At 38.9% G+C, this 15,628-nt stretch overlaps 1 protein-coding gene across 3 annotated transcripts in view; it reads left to right on the forward strand.

Moving 5' to 3' along the window:
* Window positions 1–15,628, forward strand: part of ECPAS (Ecm29 proteasome adaptor and scaffold) — a 57,439-nt gene that overhangs the window by 22,343 nt on the left and 19,468 nt on the right. For all 3 annotated transcript variants that reach the window (XM_041486281.1, XM_041486280.1, XM_041486282.1), the window contains exons 16-29: window positions 89–212; window positions 2,157–2,237; window positions 2,733–2,967; window positions 3,503–3,594; window positions 5,370–5,504; window positions 7,459–7,624; window positions 8,037–8,209; window positions 8,679–8,780; window positions 10,566–10,689; window positions 11,592–11,737; window positions 12,675–12,729; window positions 13,487–13,601; window positions 14,492–14,557; window positions 14,803–14,920. In XM_041486281.1, the coding sequence (XP_041342215.1) occupies window positions 89–212; window positions 2,157–2,237; window positions 2,733–2,967; window positions 3,503–3,594; window positions 5,370–5,504; window positions 7,459–7,624; window positions 8,037–8,209; window positions 8,679–8,780; window positions 10,566–10,689; window positions 11,592–11,737; window positions 12,675–12,729; window positions 13,487–13,601; window positions 14,492–14,557; window positions 14,803–14,920 (1,732 nt within the window). The remainder of the gene's footprint in view (window positions 1–88; window positions 213–2,156; window positions 2,238–2,732; window positions 2,968–3,502; window positions 3,595–5,369; window positions 5,505–7,458; window positions 7,625–8,036; window positions 8,210–8,678; window positions 8,781–10,565; window positions 10,690–11,591; window positions 11,738–12,674; window positions 12,730–13,486; window positions 13,602–14,491; window positions 14,558–14,802; window positions 14,921–15,628) is intronic.

Raw genomic sequence — 15,628 nt, forward strand, 5'->3', positions numbered from 1 at the left:
CCCCCAGCTTCCCAACATATCTTGCTGCTCATTAAAGGCTTTTTGTTCTGTGCAAATAATGTCTGTTTCTCATCTTTTCTTCTGAAAGGCGGGAGGAGGTACATGGAGAAGCCCAGCGGGTACTGAGAACATTTTCTGGAAAAAATGAAAAGGAGAGTTCTGGGAAGCAGATGCCTTCCTTCCCTGAAATGGTCCATTATATTCAAGACAAGGTACAGTGCTTCTGTCACAGTAAATGACAAACAGATATGTGATACTCAGGCATGGGATAAGTGTGGGCTTGCCTTCCCTGTGTGTTTCCTACAGCTGCCCCAAGGAATGACATTAGTGAAAACCAAAGTAAGGACCACACATAGTATTTCATTGCCAAGATTACCACTCGTCGTCACTTTCTACTGGCAGTGATTGCAAGAGATTCAAGTGTTAAGTAGTGAGACAGATCTTTTAGTAAAGGAAGTGTTTTGCTTTCTTAAAATTTGTGCAGATGAGATGTGGAATGAGGAATCCAATTCTCAGGGGTTATAATCTAGCATGTTTTATAAACACAGTTCCTGAAGGTGCAAGAAGACTACTTTTTATTTGGCTAAAATATTGCCTGTGTTACACACTTCTGTCTATAGTAGCTGTACTAGGCTTATAAGCAGTAAAGGAGATGTGGAGAGTCACTGACAATATTTTTTCTTATGATAGCCTACCTTTTAAAAAATGTCAGAAGTATGTAATTGTGAAGCACATGTGATTTAGCACGAGATCTGTGATAGCAGAACTCTTGAGAGATTTCATGTGAAATATGTGCCCTGGTGGTGTTGTATTCTGCTCATACTCTGAAGTATTTCAAGTTCTGTCAGAAAACCTGATTTTTTGTCCAGAATGCTGACTACTTAAATAGATATTAAAAAATTAAGAAACCAAGATTCAGTTTAGATAACACTCCTAAATTCTGTTGCCCTGTAGTTAAAGTTTTCCTTAACATTTATTATGTCGCTAAATAATTATGGATCAGTGTAGTTTAATCACTAGTGACAAAAGCAGGAGTCCCTCAATCATGGGGGAATTAAAAATTTTTTGAGCAGTTTTCAGATCTTTATATGTCCTGAAGATGTACTAAAAATCCTAGAGGTATATTTATTTGTTTAGTTATCTCAAAGTGTTATTTTTCACATACTGTCAGTAATCTGTGATATTTGGAGATATTTGAGAAGACTGTATGCATTACTTGACACAAATGGCTGAGATGAAAAATGACTGTATGATTTAGCTTGATCCTTCTCTCCTTCTGAAAAAAAAATACATGTGAAAGAGTAGGACCCCGTCTCCTGGGTATGGGTGGGAAACCATTCGTCAAGGGAGTCACTGTCTGTTCACTAAATCAGGTTTTCTTTAATAACTCTGTATGTCATTAAAATTAGCATTGCAAAAGATCATGGCATGTTAAGGGGAGTTCTCTTCTGCAATTGCCTTGTGTGTTTACGCAGGTACAAGGCTGCCTGACTGACAAGCACATTGATGTGTCTGTTTGATACATACATACTGCTTTTCTGCAACATTTGCAGTGGGCGTCACTTAAAACCTCCTGTTTGCATGTTTTTCTGCTGGCATATTCCTGCTTGTGAAAGCTAACATTTACATGGAAAGAAGTTGCTCACTTGCTGCTGCAGCTTTCCACATAGCAGGTAGAGAGATTACCTCAGAGTCTCTCTCAGTCTGAGAGGCTCCCCAGACTTGGCTGGCACAGCACAGGGCACTCACCTCCCAGGACTGGGGGAAGCATGGCTACTCTGCAGCCTCTTCTGGCAGAGCTGCCATTTTAAAGCTTTCTGGCTGCCTGTCAGGGGGAAGGCTCAGAGTTTGGAAGTCTGTGAGGTACTTTACTTTTAAATTCTTAAGTGCTTCATTGTTTCCTGAAAGGAAGAAAGAATGTTGTACTCTTTCAGCCTCCTCTGCTATTCTCTCTCATGCATTGAGTTTTCACTTTCTGAATTGCTGTAAAATAGATTGAACTTACTATTACCAAGTGCACTGTGCCCTTTTTATTACAGAGCTGTTACACATTTTCAGGATTAACACAGTCATGTCAGCAAAATTTCACTGAGCTTTCCAACATCTCTGTTATTATGGGTCTGAATGGTTCACTCTTAATGTATTCTGTTGTTTAGGCCACTCACCGAATGAAAACTCCAGCTAAATATATGACTGGAACTTCAGCGTTGCCTTTTAATCCTGCCACATTTGGAGAGGTAATTGTCTGGTTTTACTTCCTCAGATATGTATACCACTATCTAGAGGGCAGTGCTCCTTGGGGCTTTTTTCCTAACAGAATCCCAGGCTCCAGTGATCTGTAGAAACAAACTGAGATGGGAAGTGAGATTTGTATTAGCACTGTGTCAGTTTGCATTTGTACACATTCCAAATTGGTATAGGGTATAGGCTGAACTTCTGCAAGGAATTACATCAGCTGATGATAAACCAAAAGTCTGCATATGATTTAATACTTAGACAGTGATATAGGGTTGTCAGACCTATTGCAGAAAGTGATCCTAAGGTTTGTTACGCTTTATATTTTTTCTTGTCTCTATGCTAGCTTTTCTGTCTATATTTGATAAAAGAAAAAAAAAAAACTGTTCTGTTTTGGTTACATTCAATACAGCATATTCTGTGCTCTTTTGTTTCCTGCATGGTTTTTCAAGTGCTTATGCATTCAGGATCCTGTGTTTTTCATTTTCTCTACTTAGATAGTTCTCTATCTGCGGATGTGTCTTGCTCACAGTGCTGGTGTGGTGCCAACCTCCCAAAGCTTGGCAGATATGCAAGATCATGCTCCAGCCATTGGGCGTTACATAAGAAACCTCATGTCTGGCAACCAGATATCTTTCTCTTCCTCTTCCTCCTCCTCTTCAAAAAGTGCAGAAACCAACCCTGTACATATATATATTGGCCTTCTTCAGCAGCTCCTAGCTGGTGTCGGAGGTAAGAAGATATGTGCAGCAATATCCTGAAGAAATAAGCGTCTTCTCTTGCTAGAAATGAGTGGTCTTGTTTTTTGAACTTGGCTTCAGCAATCATAGAGTTGAAACACAGACTATGTACTATTTAGTTTAAACTTGTTTTCTTCTGTGCTATTTTGTAGGTGGGAGAAAGCATAGCTGTAAAATTGCAGCATCAGTTGACATAATAGTGTAAAATTGTGAAGCCATTGTATATAACAGCTTCTTCACCAGTGAATGCTGTGTCTTCCTCACTCTGATAATAGTCTATCTGCCACAAGTGTAGTCTAAAACATTTGAATGCATTTTGAACGAATTGCTACTAGAGTGTTTTCTTTTATTAGATTCCCTAATATGTCTCAAAAATATTATACCTTATTATTCCATATTGTTTGTTATTCCTAATAGTTTACAAATAAATGCCTGAAATGCCTGATACTTCTTTACCTCTTTTTAGCACTGAATGTTACATTGTTGTAAATACTGTTTAATAACCTTGTTCTTTAATTATTGTTTAGGTTTACCAGTCATGTATTGTCTTCTAGAAGTTGTTTCAGTGTATCCAGAAAAATTAGCCACCAGATTTGTAGACAAAATGGATTGGATTAAGGTATTGTGAAAACCCTTTCTTTTGGTGTTTTTCTGGGGGGGTGGATGGAATTTGGCATTAGCAGAATCTGGCACATTTCCCATGGTGAAACAGGGTATTATTTCCAAATATGCACTTGATTTGAAATCTGGTATTTCTACTCGCAATCAACACCTCATAAAATGTTGTATGCGCCAGGATGGGGAAAATTATTTTTTGGTTCTTCTGTATTACTGTTTTTGTTCATTCACTTATATGTTCTAGGTAATCTGTTAGCTATCCAAGGTATAGTCACCCATTTTTTTTCTCTGCAGAAGAAAACTGAAGACAACATTCTGCACATTTTTGATAGCATGAATGTTTTCAGTGGGAAGATTTGAATGACTTCTTAGAAGATGAGATTAGTTACATCCCTAGTTGTTTTAGAGACCTTCCTGTGGAGATGTTTTTTCTCTGTTTATTAATCCCAGACAAAAAAAACCCAAACCTGTACACTGGAGTCTGCTTGGGAATAAGTCTAAGGGAAATCTGTGTTCTCTAGATTCTTTTCTCAGGCATATGAGAAAAAGCTCTCTGCTTTTTCATTATTTGCCTCAAACATCTAGGATTTTTTGAAAGTCTTACAGGTTGCCATTACTTTCACTGGGGCAATCTGGCAGAAACAAATACTTAGTCAAGTATTAAAAAACATTAGAATGTATTCTAATAGTTTCTTCTGATATCTGTGCTGCATTGCGCTGTATGCAGGTTATCACTTCTCATTTAAGTGCAGGTATGAACTACACAGGAGAATACTTAAAAACATTGCCCTTTTCAGTATTCCTCATCATTTGTAGGAAACTCTTCTTTGTCCTGGGCCTAGTGTCTGTTTGCAGAATTAAGCTTCTAGGGGTAAATATTGATAATACCGAGTTCCAGAAATAGTGTTGTAAATCATATTTTGTGTGTTTTTGCCTTGCCAAGTGAAGCAAACAGGTTGAGGAGTTTTTTGGAAGTCAGATATGTGATCTGATGCTATATTGAAGTTAGCATTACATTTCATGACCCTGATGGATCATTTCTTGTTTGTTTGCGTGGCTCATTTTGGTTTCTTTATGGTAGCCCAAGGCACTCAAAGATTTGGGTATGAATTTTTCATGGGAGTGTGTTGCATTATACATCAAATTACTGGTAGAGGTAAGATTATGTCTTAACAAATTACCCAAAGCTTCCAAAATTCAAATTTTAATAACTTACTTGGACAATGCAAGATCTCAAGTACAAATTAGGTAATTTTGCTTTGAGAACTTGATTTCCTGGACACTTCTTTTTGTCATGGTTGTGTTTGAATGGTTAACTCTCTTGAGGTTTTTTTAATTCCCTTTGATTAATGAAAAGGGTATGGAAACCTCCAGCAGCTCAGGGAAAGTGTAGTGGTTTAGGGTAAGTGTAGTGGTTTAGGATGTGAGGTTTTTTAGCACAATATGAGTGCAAAACCTGGAAGCTCTTAGCTGAAGACAAAATTCAGCCAAGAAGTCAATGTGCATGGTTTTGACACAGAGCTGGTGGGTGGCCCTCTTATGGCTGGTGGTCTTTCACCGAAGTGCTCAGTGTGTAATGAATGTTTTGTTGAATTGAGGGCTGTGTTTCTTACTAAATGATAATGCTGTTGGTTTAAAGTGTGCTTTCTGAACTAAGAACTGTTTATGTATCTCCATGACAATTGTCTTTGTATATTGAAACTCTTTATGAACATACTGGGTAAGAAGCTGCTTCCATATTTTATGGCCCTTTTTTTTTTTTTTTAACTCCCACAGAACTTGATGAACACTAACAAAGAGGAAATGCGTGAGCTTGCAGCCCTGTTTTATTCTGTAGTGCTGTCTACCATGTCTGGAGATGAGCTTAAGGCATCCTTGGAGCAGCTGATCAAGATGACAAAAGACAACCATGTAACTACCTTCCTTGTCTGCTTCTTGCTTTTTCTCACATCATGTAACTGATAGGATATCTGAATCTCACCATGTGTCCAGGATGTATTAACCTTAATCTGGGTGTAAAATTAACTAACTGACTTCCAGTTGGATGTTGAGAAGGGATTTTTGTTGTAGGTGAGTGCAACAGATCTTTAAATAAATTAATCTCTGAAGCTGTTAAAGTCAGTAGGAGGATTTCATGGAGACACGTCCCAAGCAAAGTACTGTAATGTATTAAACCAGTTTTAGTCAGCTAAATAGCCACATCCCATGGAGTGGTAATGGATCGCACTACCTACTTCATTCAAACTGTTTACCTGTTCCTTATTCCTGAGCACTCACAGAATCAAGAAAATTTTTAACTTGTTAAATGTTCAGCTCTTCCCTTCCTGAGCCATAGTCACCCACTGGATCCTCACCACCTCAGGATCTTGTGCTGTGTTAGAGCTGTGCCTTCTTCCTTCTTGCCCCACATGGGCTGCTCAGCAGACCTCCACAGCTGTATCTTTACATGCTGGGTTTGCCTGCCTTCCCTTCTCCAGCAGTTCCTTTTGCTTCCCCTTATCCTTATTTCTCCATTTTGCCACTGCAAGCATGGAAAAGGAGTTCTGGATACAAATTGGTTGGGTTTCTGTGCTGGTGTGTCTTGAATCCTGTGTGGGAGGGAAAGCAGTAGTATTTCCAGGTTCTGTTTCCCCAAAATGGTTTTGTATCAGTCTCTAAAGGACTTAAAGGGCCACCATTTTACATTGCAGGTAACAGGCTGACAAGAAGTGCTGATTGCTTTATGTTGTAGTTAACAGACATGATTTATTTTGAATCTGTGAAAGCTCTGCGTGTGAGCCAAAGCCATGTCATTGCTCAGTTTTGTGTAGGGCGCAGCTCCTGCAGTCACGAAGCCAGTATAGATGGGTCCCAACCCCCCCTCGCTTTCAGCCCCACTCTCCCATGTGAACCATGAAAGGAAAAAAAAGCAGGGTGTTCCCATGCCTTTGTGAGTCTGAATCAGGTAGAGCTCTGACTTGCTGTTACAAAACCACTTGAATTTGTACACCTAGGGGTAGTGGTGATCCTAGTGTCTCAGTAAGGACTGCTATGTGGACAACTAAAATGGAGATGAGGGAAGGATCCATCTTCTGCTGGCTTTGCTGCAGTGAGACCACATCATGGCCTGGTGGCCAGGCTAGGTTGAGGATCCCATTGTGGCGGCACAATTGCACTGGTGCAACATTTGTAGTGTTAAGAAACAAGAGGTATTATGAACTAATCCAAGCTTAAGCTCCTGCACCCCTCCCTTTGTTTTTTTCTCCAGCTAGGTAGCATTTGAGTCTCACAGCCTTGTTTCTCCACAAAATCCTTTTGCTAGAATTCACTTGTATGAATAAACATGATCATTAAATAGTTCCAGCATCAAATCAGAGAAATTAGTGTTCTTGGTGACATTTAATTGTATTGATTAGATTTCACAATTTGTGGCCTGCCAAGCTATAAAGGTATTGCCTTCAGCATTGGCCAGGTGTGAACTCATTCTTAGCCATGCAGATGCTATACTGCCTTTTACCTAAGCAGTATTACCATTTTGTCCCCTTTGTCTGAATATGTCTGGTTTTTAAGTAGAGACAATGTAGTTTGGGGTTTTTTTTTTAAGTCTGGCTACCAAACAGCTTTAGGAATGTGCATGCTGGTTATACATTTCTAATCTGTCTTCCTAGATCTCTTTTAAGTTTTGTTAATGAATCTTAAAGAACTACATTCATCAGAGAGCACTAACAATATCAAACTCTGTTGTTTTATTATGTGTTAGAGCTCTGCATTCTTTAGGGCAACTTCTGATCTGGCTTGTCCGTATGTGTTTTTAAATCAGTGCTTTGTGCAAAGTGTTACTTACTTTGAAAATGAGATTTTTTTTCACTGTTGGTGTTGTCTGTAGAGCCCAGAGGTCCAACATGGATCCTTGTTAGCTTTGGGATTTACAATAGGAAGGTACTTGGCCAAAGGAAAAATCAGAACAATGGAGCAACATGATCTAGAACAACCAAATACTTCAGTCATGCCGGAGCAAGAACAACTTATAAAGTCGACAACAGAGACAATAGGTAACTTCCTGCCTAAGACTTTGATGCATGTAACAGTTGGTTTTTTTTAGTTCAACCCAGGCTGAGAATTTTTCTGAGATGCTCAGCCCATAGATAGTTTAATGCTGAGTTCAATTTTTGTGATAGAACTTACAGCCTGTAGGAATATAATCTGATTAGATGTATGGACATTTCAGTAAAACCTAGGTGTACTTCATAACTTGCAGACCAACACAGCACAATCAGGAGTAATATTGTTGCCTAGATTCCTCTCAATGTCTCCTTTTGCTCCTATTTTTTTCTAACATAATGCTTCCTACTAGCTGTAGAGGAGATTAATGCTTTGCTTCTTGCATGGATAAAATACAAGTGCCAGTCCACTGCTAAATAGTAATACAAAATCTGAGTCATCCTGGTTTGCTTTTCCCTCTAGGTTCTTTTTTGGACAGTACTTCTCCCTTCCTTGTGGTGGGTGCTTGTATGGCTCTTGGGGAGATTGGCAGGAATGGCCCCTTGCCAATCCCCAACGAAGGAGCAGGATTTACAAAGCTGCAACTTGTTGAAAACTTACTGGCTCGAATCCCTTCCAGCAAGGAAACAAATAAGGCAAGATTTTTGTAGTGTTCTTATGATTCCTGTTCATTTCTTGAATGCTCACTAGGTATATGTATTACATGCCAAACTCAGCCTTGTTTTTCAAAGGAATTAGGCTTTTGTTGGCTTTAGTGAGTTGACGAGAGTCTAGGTCTTTCTAATATTGTCTAGCACTGATCACTTGTGCTTTCTATAGTCATAACTAGGGGCTTAAGAGATGAAAATGTGAATGGTCTTCATTTTAATTCAAGAAAAATGGGAATATCTTCCTTTACCTGCACATAATCCTCAAAGATAACAGGACATTTTTTCTGATCTACTTTGGAAAAGAGGTGCACTGATTGGTGTAATAAGCTGCTTGCATGTACATCTGATACCTTGAGTGAAACTTCAGCAAGGGTGAGAAATAGCGGGTTTAAAGTGCATCTTATGGACTTAAAGGAAGGTTATATGATGGTGGTATTTTTTGTTTGTATTTAAGATGAAGGAACGAGCAATACAAACGTTAGGTTACTTCCCAGTGGGAGATGAAGATTTTCCCCACCAGAAGCTACTACTGCAGGGTTTAATGGATTCTGTGGAGGTGAGACATTATCAGTGTATTATTCTTTATACTACAGTGAGTATTTCTCTTCGGGTGTTTTTTATGTGCGCTAGAGCCAGATTTACAAGGGGAGTTGACTTTTTGTAATAGTGCCTCTGGGTTTTTTAAAACTGCCTTGAAATAGAGAGCAGAGATAGACTTGGGGCTGGTAAAAGGTTTTATGCCACAGTTTAAAAACTTTCTAGTCCGGGTCTCTGTCAGTCTGAGCAGATACTCACTCCCCTTCAAAGGGCTTATGGATTTTTTTTTTTTTGTGCACTGTTATATAAAATCTCCAGAGCTTATATTAATGAAGCCTTAGGCCTGCATTTGGCCTTCAAAAGTACTCTGAAAGTAGGTAATATAAATACCTCTGAGCTACATTAGCTAATACAACTCACTTAAATTAGAAGTTCGTAGAAATATATGTATCTGTAGTCCATCTGAATTCATTATTGAAATACACTGCATTCTTTCACAGTACTTCAGAGCTTGTGTACATATTGCAATATGGCAGATAGCAAAATTAAATAAAAAATGCTTTTTTAGCATTTTTCATTTGCATCTTGTTTTGCCTTTCTTCCTTGGTGATACTGACATAGGATTCTGCATGGTAGAAGTGGCTGTTGAGTATCAGACAGGCATGCTTTGCTGAGTGCTCCAATTCTGATGTGATCAAACAGGAATGGTTTGGGTTGGAAGGGATCTTAAAGGTAATCTAGTTCCAACCCCTCTACTGTTGACAGGGCAGGGACACTTCACACTAGACCAAATTGCTCAAAGCCAATCCAACCTGACCTTGAGCACTGCCAGGGCTGGGGCATCTATGAGTGACCTCTTCTAATGCCTCATCACCTTCACAGTAAAGAATTTCTTCCTAATAGTTCATCTAAGCCTACTTTCAGTTTGAAGCCTTTAACCACTAGTCCTATCACTATACTTAGAATACTAAAAATACTGAGAATACTATGTACCCAAACATCAAAAGATGTTTCTGAATGCTGTGTTCTACTCCTGTAACTGCTTGGGGACATTACAACTTCCTTTATAAAAGGTGTGCTTGAAAAAAAAATTATTTATCTTATATTGCAGGAAGCTAAGGGCTTAATTCTCCAAGAGCCTTTTGAGCATTTTGTGCCTCTAGAGCATAAGGAAAACTGTCTATAAGGTACTCAGTGGTTATGGAAACCAGCTCTTACAAAATTCATCATAAATTCATCATAAGTACTGACAAGAAAGTGGCATATCTTGTTCATGAAGGCTCAGAGGATAGTGTAAGGAGGACAGTGAAGCAAAACAAGTACCATCTGAATTAATTTAATGTGAGAAAAGGTTTCTGCATCTTTTAAGACATCAGCTTCTGGATGGAATTACCGGAGACTCTTTCAATACTCCCTATTATAGTAAAGCCATATAGCCAATTTTCACTAATCACTATGAGCATCATTTTAACTTTGTTTTATTTTCATTCTGTTAAATTCTTTTCACCAAGATGAGCTTCTGCAGAGACTAGTAAATACTTTGTCAAAGATATGCTTTAAAAAATGTGGAAATGTAAGCTTTTATCACTCATTTCAGACAGTTTGGCATTGCCTCGTTTTCCATCAACTTCAGTGGGTCTGAGGTGCCACATAGTCTCAGAAGCTCACCAGAAGAGTGATGTTACTGTAAACTGGTGCTGAACATTGGGACTGGGAAAGAGACTGTGGTTTTGTGGATTAAGTGCCAGAAGTTTTGTTTAGTACTTCATTAGTACTGTCAGTGATGCTCTGATGTGTTTTTCAGGCCAAACAGATAGAGCTGCAGTTCACTGTTGGTGAAGCTATTACCAGTGCTGCTGTTGGAACCAGCTCAGTGGCTGCACGGGATGCATGGACAGTCACAGAGGAGGAATATATCCCTCCTTCAGGTAGGTCTTCCTAACGCAGGGGCTGGGTTGGGAAATATCTGGGCTAACACTTGGCTCCAAGCTTCATTTCTGTGGTGTTTGGTTTATAACAGAATACGCAAGAGAAGTTTTGTGTTTGTGGTTATATACAGGTTGTTTTAAGTCTTCATGTCAGTCTGCTCAGAGGGCAGAAGACTTAAATCATGGGCTGTTTAAATAGCTGCTTATGTAATTCATTGCCACTTGACTCTGTATTTGTTTGGTTTTTTCTTTTTTTGTTTGCCATGTTGAGTTAGTTTTGGGTTTTTAATACACAAATTTTTTAAAATACCACTTTGAACACTGAACAGGAAAATAGGATTATAAAATCAAATCATAAGTGTTTTCCAGTAGCTTCAAGTGATACAATTAAGTGAAATATATGTGCAGTAAATGCAGAAATTCTATTTAAGGACTAAGATTCTGTACCCATTGAAATACAAGTGTGACAAAAGGCTAACTTCAAATCAGGCAACTGTAAATATCAGTGTCAGACCTGCAAACACATGTTTTAATTTTGTGAGAGTGGTCTTAGATGTGCAGTGTACAGAAAGCTGAGCATGTTGTAAAAATGAAACCTTGCCATTGCTCCAGAAATTGTGAGTCCTAAAAAAAAAAAATTTTTGCCCTGAGTCTTAGGCAGTGTGAATGGTACCTCTTCATGGCCACAGGCTCTAAAACATGTTCATGAAGATTTAGGAGGATTCTGTATTTGTGTTATTTATTCTACTATTATTACTTTCCTGGTGACTCCAGTGACTTCCTGAATAAGCAGAGATTAAGGTGTCACCTGAGTACTCTTGAGTTCATTAGGTTTTTCATTATTTCCATTAAAATGAGTGTGGACTAAGTTCCTCCCCTCCACCTTTCTTTTTTTCACATAGATTTGAAAGTGAATGACGTGGTGCCCTGGGTCCTAGACCTTATTTTGAACAAGCACATCATCAGTCCTAACCCACATGTTAGACAGGCAGCTTGCATCTGGCTTCTGTCATTGGTGAAAAAGCTGAGTACCCACAAAGCAATTAAGGTAAGATATATGCCTTTCCCTAACACTGGCTCCTTGTCCCTATTTTTGCTTCTGGTCTTGTTTCTGTCCCTTCCTTGCCCTTCACTTCTGTTGTCTCTTTTCTCCCTGTGCTGGTATAGTCCTTACTGAGATCTTTTTGAGACACGGCCTATCTTTTGTTTCTAGAGGAACAGACTATCTGGCAGATGAACAAGGGTGTTCATCACCTTTGTAAACAACTGACTTGCATCCAAGTCAGATGTTTCAATGTAAATAGCTGTTGTAAGTTGAAGTAGCACTACATCCTCCATTGGGAAGTAGAGTTTGGTATCTGTATAGTGTACAGTGCTTAGGTTTTATATTTGGAAAATATTTGAGAGGTCTAGGAGGGGAAGAAGGAGAACAGAACTTGTGTTTCATGGTGTTTATCTTTGGTACCTAAGAGCAGTTAGAATGTGCTTCATGTAGTGTGTATTTTTGGTATGCTTTATGAACCTTATATTTAAAGTGCTTGTCCATAATGAGAAAATGTGAAAACTCCTATACAAGCACTAAATAAAACATTCCCAACCAAAATGTCCTCCATCTGCATAGAGGTACTATGGACTGTGATGGAATCAAGTAACCATTTTGTACTCTACAGGTATTGATAAAGAGCTTCGGGACAAGCTGCTCTGCAAATGTAAATTTTTATATAGAACATTGCCAAATATTGCACTCATCTAAACAGTGCACCTTGTAGTGAGGTTGCAAAACTCACCAGTTTGGGATTGGAGAAAGCCCCATATGGCTGCAATCCAGATTTATGGTGCATTGCTGCCTTGTATTAAACAAGGACAGTTCTAGTCATAAGTGGCAGCTCAAATGGGCAACTCCATTTTTACAGTAGCCTCTGTTAGAAACTTGCCTGGAGACAAACAAAGGATCCAAAATAATGTCCTCTTTTCTCATCTTACAGTCTCATCTCAAGGATATTCAAAGTGCATTTGTTTCAATTCTGTCAGATAGTGATGGTAAGTACTGCTGCATCTTAAAAGATATGTCTTTTCGTGGGCATTCAGCAGACTGGAGGGAATCTTTCAACAGGCATCAAGTCAACTACACTGTGTCAGTCAGCATTAAAAGATGACTATAGAAACTCCCCATTTCTTATCTTAATAGGAGTGATTCCTTTTCTAGGCATCGTGTGCAGAGATAAGAAGCACAACTTTTTTGTGCGTTTGGCTAAAAAGCACACTGCATTTGCCCCTTCAGACTGTAGTAACAGAAGTGGTGTTACTTCAGCTCTGCTTTGGGCAACAGGATGTATATAACAGAGTTCCGCATGAACAGAAACTCTGAGAACTCTTTAAGCTAGCACATTTTGCCTTACAGCTCTCCCCATGGCAGCTAGTGGAAAGAGTGTCATCCAGCAGCCTCTTCAGCACTGAAGCTGAAGAGAGTATTACCACAGTTGATTTCAGGTGCCACTAGCATGTCAAAATACCTATGGCTCTTGGAACTCTTTCTGCTGTTTCAAAACTTGCAGTAGCAATAGTTATGTGAAGATGTCACCTAATTTGAAGGGGTTTATGCCTTCAGAAGAGTTTGCAGCTTCAGAATGCAAAGTTTGTGTCATGGCAGACTAGATCTGCCCTGAAATGGAGAGCTCTGAAGTCCAATAGAGCCATGTTTGCTATGTCCTGATTTTGGTTGAACCTTACTTTTGAAATTTGTGTAGAGCTTAGTTACATGCTTGTCTTGAATTTTGCTTGGTAAAATCTCTTGCAGAGCTTAGTCAAGATGTTGCTTCAAAAGGTCTTGGGCTGATATATGAACTAGGAAGTGAACAGGATCAGCAAGAGCTAGTCACTACGCTCGTTGATACCCTTATGACTGGGAAAAGGTACAGTGAACTCAGAGCATAGTGAGAGAGTACTCTGAGTTATGTGTCTGGTGGGAATAAAAATGTGTGTCTTTTTTGTGTGGGAAGAGATGTTTTGGGGTCAAGGGCAAGCCAATCAGAGTCAAACTGAACATTTCTTAAATCAGCTTAGAGTGTTTTGTGACTGAAGTTGTTCTGGTTTTGTTCCATTCAGCAAAACTTCAAAATAATATCCGTCCTGATTCGAGAGGTTCAAATGGGTTGGGATTTGCTTAGATTTGCTACTTGCTGCATTGTGTAATTGCAGAGAACAATGACCACTCTGCACATTGTGAATGTTGTGGAAGTGGTGACCTGCTTGTGCTGAAAGGCACCTTTTGCTAAGGAAGTGCTGTTAATGGTCGCTTGTCAGCTTTAGTATGAAAAATGCTGGTTTTACAAGACTCATGGCTAGAGGTCATGTTGGTCAGTATTGGAAATGCTCTTTAACATCTAACCTGGTGTAGGTTTGGCCACTGAATCATAAAAACCTAGGCTTAGAGTGTAGGGATTCATTGGTGCTAAGCAGGAAGAAATAAGATGAATGAAAATGGTATTATTTCATTTTTAAGTACAGATTTGCTGTCCATTATATGGCTCATGTCTGGGCAGAACTAAAAAGTCATCATTCATTTTGACTTTCTACCTTTGCATAGCAAAACTTTCACTTGCTGTAATGTATTCTTAACATTACATGTGAGGTTAATGACATCCCTTGAAGTGTGTGTAGCTTTGCCCACCTGTATGCTTTTTGTGGGATTGGAATGAAAAAAATGTCAAGTTCCTAAGTTAATAAAGCAAAATTACATGTTCTGTAGTGTGCAGTGTATTCAACTGTAGAGTTTGGTAATACTGGACTTCTTTTCTATCAGAGCCAAACATGAGATGACTGGAGAAACTGTGGTCTTTCAGGGAGGTCTGAGTAAAACCCCAGATGGGTAAGTTTACTGATAGTCTCTGACAGAGACACAGTCAGTGCTGAAGCAGAATTCCCTAAAAAATCTCCTTCCTGACATTTTGTTCCTGCTTGTTCTCTAAGTTATTGTAACTATTTCTGTGTAATACAGATGTGCTACTCACCTTTCTCTGCCTGCTTTACAATGTGAATTGAATATAGCTTTAGGTGTTGTAGCATTTGTCTAACTAAACATAGTAACACTGATTTTCCTTCTGCTTTTAAAAGTCAAGGTCTTTCTACCTACAAGGAGCTTTGTTCACTGGCTAGTGACCTCAATCAGCCAGACCTGGTGTACAAATTCATGAATCTGGCCAACCATCATGCCATGTGGAATTCTCGGAAGGTAATGCTCTGCTTTCGTACAACTTCCATTCCCACTGTGAACTCTGGAAACAACAATACATTTCTCTATGGAGAAATAGATTTTTTCCTGGTTATATATTTTATGAATAACTGCATGTGTTGATGCTTTGGTGTTAGTCCAAGGCAAATTTAGCAGGCTGAGAAGAAAATTTAGGATTACTTGAAATTCTTAAAAGTTTGGTATTAGAGTATTCATATAATCCTACATTCCCCTCTGAATTATCTGACATCCTTTTATTTTTTTAAGTGTGTTTAGAAGGACAGTCCTTAATGTGTTCATTAAACAGTGATAATGTTTTGAAAACTGGATGAATTTTTGGATGCCAAAAAAAGTGATCTTTTTTATTTAAGGAGGCAGAGTAAAAAGTAACTTTTTAGCAAGTTGCTAAAAAGCACTGTTGTCAAAAGTATCACTTTTTAACTCAAGTTTTAATATTTTAAAACAGTGGGAGCTTTAGCAAAGCCAAAATACTGTTGGATCCACTTCCAGGTGAAAAAAGGAGCATCATAAGTTTGAAGATTTAGGTGTACTGTTCAGAGCTTATATGCGGGGACTCTTCGCTGGCTTCACAGAAGCATGGAAGAACTTGTTTTGAGTTCCTGACAACACCGCTTAGTGCAAAAAATAAGTCCCAGCTTTAACTCTCATCCAGGATGAGTTTGACAATTCAGCACCCCTCAAGACCTC

Source organism: Pyrgilauda ruficollis, unplaced genomic scaffold (assembly GCF_017590135.1).
Source record: "Pyrgilauda ruficollis isolate IOZ18807 unplaced genomic scaffold, ASM1759013v1 scaffold75, whole genome shotgun sequence".
Taxonomy (NCBI): domain Eukaryota; kingdom Metazoa; phylum Chordata; class Aves; order Passeriformes; family Passeridae; genus Pyrgilauda; species Pyrgilauda ruficollis.